At 43.0% G+C, this 5,328-nt stretch overlaps 1 protein-coding gene and 1 pseudogene across 2 annotated transcripts in view; one reads left to right on the top strand and one right to left on the bottom strand.

The window, feature by feature from the left end:
* Window positions 1-1,089: 1,089 nt before the first annotated feature.
* LOC306743058 (nuclear factor 7, ovary-like) lies at window positions 1,090-2,472 on the bottom strand (annotated as a pseudogene). The gene has a single exon. The product of its transcript is annotated as a nuclear factor 7, ovary-like (transcript).
* Window positions 2,473-3,567: 1,095 nt separating this feature from the next.
* LOC306742202 (transmembrane protein 87A) overlaps window positions 3,568-5,328 on the top strand; it is a 29,789-nt gene continuing 28,028 nt past the window's right edge. The window contains exon 1 of the mRNA XM_079224542.1: window positions 3,568-3,753. Within this exon, the coding sequence (XP_079080668.1) occupies window positions 3,631-3,753 (123 nt within the window). The 5' untranslated portion in view covers window positions 3,568-3,630. The remainder of the gene's footprint in view (window positions 3,754-5,328) is intronic.

The following is a 5,328-nucleotide window of genomic DNA, read 5'->3' as shown; positions in this document are numbered from 1 at the left end:
GTGAATAAAAACTGTTGTTGATTTATTCACACGTCATGAATCATCATCCATCTGATGCACATTTATAAAGATGTAGTTGATTTAATAAACTTTTCTTTTTTTAAAGTAAAGTTATTTTCTGTTGATCACACACATTGATGCTGATCACATCAAAACAATCATCAGATACAATATGAATAAGCTTTGAAAGAATTACAGACTGAATTAAAACCCATCTATACTGTTATGATCTGTACGTTAACCTGATTTTGGAATTGTTCATATAGTATGCATTTTGGAGTCTTAAGCTTTATATTTACACTCTTCATACTTTGCATTACAACTGTTAAACATCAATTTCCCTTATCTTAAAATAAAACAATAATAATAAAATAATAATAATAAACAATTAAAACAGAATAAAACAAGGAATCACAAACAAACAAAAATCATCAGAAGATTAAAATACATCATAAAACAATATGTTGATACTTTAAAGTGTTTTATACAATGATGTCATAAAGTGTCCACAACTTCTTGTGGATTGACCCTTAAAAGTTATTTTCTTAATAAAATGTATTTCAGATTACAACAAGATGTTAGGTGTTCATGTTTTACAGTAAGTCACATAAAAACAATAAACACATATAAACACTTTTTTGCATCAGTCATTTGTGACATTAGAGACAATAAACACCTTTTCAATCATAAAAAGATAATCAATCAGAGTCAGAATGTGTTTTGATTCACTCTGAGTGTAAAGTGTAAAACACTGAACTTCTACAATTTAAAATGAAAAAACTCAAAAGAAGATCCATATATATATATATATATATATATATATATATATATATATATATATATATATATATATATATATATATCAAATGAACTCAAACTAATGTCTGAAGATGATCAAAGATGATCAAAGTTTTGATGAAACACAAGATGCTGATTTAGTGATGATTGAATTTGTTTCTGTGTGAAAGTGTATGATCCGATGATGGGATACAGTTTGAGTATTACATGTATTTGTTTCTGTTATCACTGTTGATTGTATTGATTATATCAACACAGTAAAGTCTAAATGAACACTAACATGTCAGAACATCACAGAGAAATATCAGTTTGACAGATTTTGATGTCAGCAGTTTTAGCATCACCAGCCTTTCCAACACGAACCGAGGGAAGAGTTTCTCAGTGAGAGGGTCTCATAGATGTGTAGATGTGAGTCATGTCTTCAAGGCCGTAGAAGGACACCTCCCCCATGTCATAGTCCAGCTGGACTCTGACCCTCTCATCAGCGTATTCTCCACGGCAATGACATAAACACCAGACTTGTGAACCTAGTATCTCTCCCTTCCTGTCAACTGACTCTTTAGCCAAACCTACCAACCAGACAGGATGGTCTCCCACCTCCACCTCCCAGCTGTGTTTCCCTGAGCTGAAGGCCTCAGATCCCAGAACATCTGCATACTTAGTGTTTCTCTCTGGATTGTCAGGAAGCTGCTGCTTCGTGTCTCCATGTCTCACACTGGTCAGATCATCAGACAGATAGAGAAAGGGGTTTGCGGTGTTTGGGTCCAGAATGACAGCACTGAAGTGGACCTGGTCCTTCATCTTCTCCCAGACTCTGAAGGACAGGTGGCCCAGGTGTTGGGCCTCATCTATCAGCGCTCCTGAGACCAGCTGTGGATCTGACAGTGAGCTCTGGACTCTGGCTCTGGTCTGAGTGGGTTTATAACTGCTGAGGAAGGACACGCTGAGTTTCTGCAGGTCTTCTTCAACAGCAGAGATGCTGTCTGACAGAGAGGAGATCTGCTCCTGAATCATCTTCATCTCTCGGCTGATAGTCTTCCCCTTCTGCTCCTCTTCCTCCCTCAGAGCTGCCAGTCTGGACTCCTCTTCCTCCTTCAGGAACTGGTGCAGCTTGTTGAACTCTGCTCTGATCTGCCTCTCTGTGGACAACAGCTGCTTCTTGGAGTGTTGCATCACTTCATTGTTTGTTTCCTCCACTTGCTTGTGTTTGTGCCTCTTGTCCTGCAGAGCCTCTAAGTCAGACCTCAGCTGGTCCTTCAGGTCACTGGCTGCTCGTTCTATAGGAACCACCTTGTGACCATGGTGGAGAGGAAACTCACAGACAGGACACACAGCTCTCTGCTCGTCCTCACAGAACCAATAAGGGACTTCTGGATGTTTTTCACACACAACCTCCTCGTTCTCCTTTCCTTGTTCCGTCTCAGGTGAGGCATTGTTCTGTCTCTCAGCAAAGGAGTCAGACAGTCCCTTCAGAGTTAAGTTCACTGCTGGTTCGTCCGTTGAGGACTTGGTTTTACAAACGGGACAGTTTTTGTTTCCAGCTTCTTTCCAGAATTGCTGCAGGCAGCTTGAACAGAAGCTGTGGTTGCAGCTCAGAGACACAGGATCTCTGAAAGTCTCTGAACAAACGTGGCAGTTCAGGAAATTTTCAACAAGAATTATTTTCTCAGCCATTTTCTTTGATTTGTCTTTAAACAGCAAGGCTCACTAAACCTGCCTTTAAATGACAGATTACAATCCTATAGTAGACACTTTACCCTGTAATGGAGTTTTTCTGCTCCGTTCAGCAACGTAGAAATTAGCTTAGAGTTTCACTTTCTATCCTTTTATGTAAATAACTAACAGGGACATTCCACTTTATTACCAGCAGATGATGCTATTCTTCTTTATTATCAAATTGTACAGCAACGTTCAACAAGAAGTGCCTTCAAATTGTTACTTAACATAACTTACAGAAATATAAATAATACAATGCATTGACAATGTTTGACCACAGAAACACCTTGATTAAAACTAAGACATTCATAGTTTAACATGTTGAAGGAATTAATCACTTCTTCAAATCATGTTTTATACAAACAAAGTTTTTTAAAGATTAAACCAATATTTGTGTTATACATTAGGGCCCCACATACATCGATCCTGTAAATGTACCTTCATGACCCTTTTGTAGACCTGTCTCCGGTAAGTCACGCCAGTCTCATTTTGCTGCTGGTGGTTCATCAAATACCCAGAACTGTGGCAGCTGGATGCCACAACCTTTTGAGAGGTCCAGAATTAGCATATTAGCGTAGAGTAAATCCGTGGTTAGCACAGTTTTTTTGTTAGCGTATCATCCTTATTATGGAGATGCAAATATACATTTGAGTGTGATTACAAAAAAACCTACAAATTGTAAAAAAGTTGAAAAAAGATGTTGTCTGGTGTTGAGATCAACTCTGTGTTGATGCTTCCCTCTGGTGGTCACGACAGGAAACTACATCAACGTATGTCAGACACCATGGCGTACCTCCACTTTCGGTAAATACTTTCTAAATAAACATAGAGTAGTCAAGCTGAAGCTACTAAACGAAAATAAATGCTATTATCATGCTAGCGGTATCTTGTGGTCACAGTTCGAGACTACAGTAATAATGCAGATTCTCGTTGTATTTTTTGAGATAAACAGCATCTTTATAAGACTAATCGTTAAACTTCCCCCTGCCCCTGAACGCATCATTCCTCCACTGCCAACGTCAGCCGGAACCAGGAAATGTCCAGCTTCTCGTGAGTTGTCGGGTTGGTTTGAGCTGTTTCTGTTGTTTTTATTTGTATTTTCTTCCCGGGTCACACATGCCGAGCTCGGCGGGACCGGGACCGGGACCGGGCCTCCGGGCCTCGGCGCTGCTGCTGGTGCTGGTCGGAGCGGTCGCTGCCGTGTCCGAACCGGGGAAATGGGTCGTGAACGTCGACAGCGTGAGTTTCCTGTTTGTGATGTCGACAGTGTGTTTTAGCCATGGATGTCAAAAAGAGAGCGGGTTAGCGTTAGCTGGTGGTTCACGTGTGTCCCAGGACTGTTAAGGTGGTACAGGTGGTGTTAAGGTGGTTCACGTGTGTCCCAGGACTGTTAAGGTGGTACAGGTGGTGTTAGGTGGTTCACGTGGTGTTAAGGTGGTACAGGTGGTGTTAAGGTGGTACAGGTGGTGTTAGGTGGTTCACGTGTGTCCCAGGACTGTTAAGGTGGTTCAGGTGGTGTTAAGGTGGTACAGGTGGTGTTAAGGTGGTACAGGTGGTACAGGTGGTGTTGAGGTTGTACATGTGGTGTTAAGGTGGTTCACGTGTGTCCCAGGACTGTTAAGGTGGTACAGGTGGTGTTAAGGTGGTACAGGTGGTGTTAAGGTGGTTCAGGTGGTGTTAAGGTGGTTCAGGTGGTGTTGAGGTGGTTCAGGTGGTGTTGAGGTGGTTCAGGTGGTGTTAAGGTGGTTCAGGTGGTGTTAAGGTGGTTCAGGTGGTGTTAAGGTGGTTCAGGTGGTGTTAAGGTGGTTCAGGTGGTGTTGAGGTGGTTCAGGTGGTGTTAAGGTGGTACAGGTGGTGTTAAGGTGGTTCAGGTGGTGTTAAGGTGGTTCAGGTGGTGTTGAGGTGGTTCAGGTGGTGTTAAGGTGGTTCAGGTGGTGTTGAGGTTGTTCAGGTGGTGTTGAGGTTGTACAGGTGGTGTTAAGGTGGTACAGGTGGTGTTAAGGTTGTTCAGGTGGTGTTGAGGTTGTTCAGGTGGTGTTGAGGTTGTTCAGGTGGTGTTGAGGTTGTACAGGTGGTGTTGAGGTTGTACAGGTGGTGTTAAGGTTGTTCAGGTGGTGTTGAGGTTGTTCAGGTGGTGTTGAGGTTGTACAGGTGGTGTTAAGGTTGTTCATGTGGTGTTGAGGTTGTTCAGGTGGTGTTGAGGTTGTACAGGTGGTGTTAAGGTGGTACAGGTGGTGTTAAGGTTGTTCAGGTGGTGTTGAGGTTGTTCAGGTGGTGTTGAGGTGGTGTTGAGGTTGTTCAGGTGGTGTTGAGGTGGTTCAGGTGGTGTTGAGGTGGTTCAGGTGGTTCAGGTGGTGTTAGGTGGTGTTAGGTGGTTCAGGTGGTGTTAGGTGGTTGAGGTGGTTGAGGTGGTTGAGGTGGTGTTAAGGTGGTTCAGGTGGTTCAGGTGGTGTTGAGGTGGTTCAGGTGGTGTTGAGGTGGTTCAGGTGGTGTTAGGTGGTTCAGGTGGTGTTGAGGTTGTTCAGGTGGTGTTGAGGTTGTTCAGGTGGTGTTGAGGTTGTTCAGGTGGTGTAGAGGTTGTTCAGGTGGTGTTGAGGTTGTACATGTGGTACAGGTGGTGTTAAGGTGGTACAGGTGGTGTTCAGGTGGTGTTGAGGTTGTTGAGGTGGTGTTGAGGTTGTACATGTGGTACAGGTGGAGTTAAGGTGGTACATGTGGTACAGGTGGTGTTAAGGTGGTACAGGTGGAGTTAAGGTGGTACATGTGGTACAGGTGGTGTTAAGGTGGTACAGGTGGTGTTGAGGTGGTACAGGT

The sequence above is a fragment of the Taurulus bubalis genome (assembly GCF_910589615.1).
Source record: "Taurulus bubalis genome assembly, chromosome: 10".
In the NCBI taxonomy this organism is placed as follows: domain Eukaryota; kingdom Metazoa; phylum Chordata; class Actinopteri; order Perciformes; family Cottidae; genus Taurulus; species Taurulus bubalis.
Note: the sequence above shows the minus strand (reverse complement) of the source record. Positions and strands in the feature narration are given on the sequence as shown.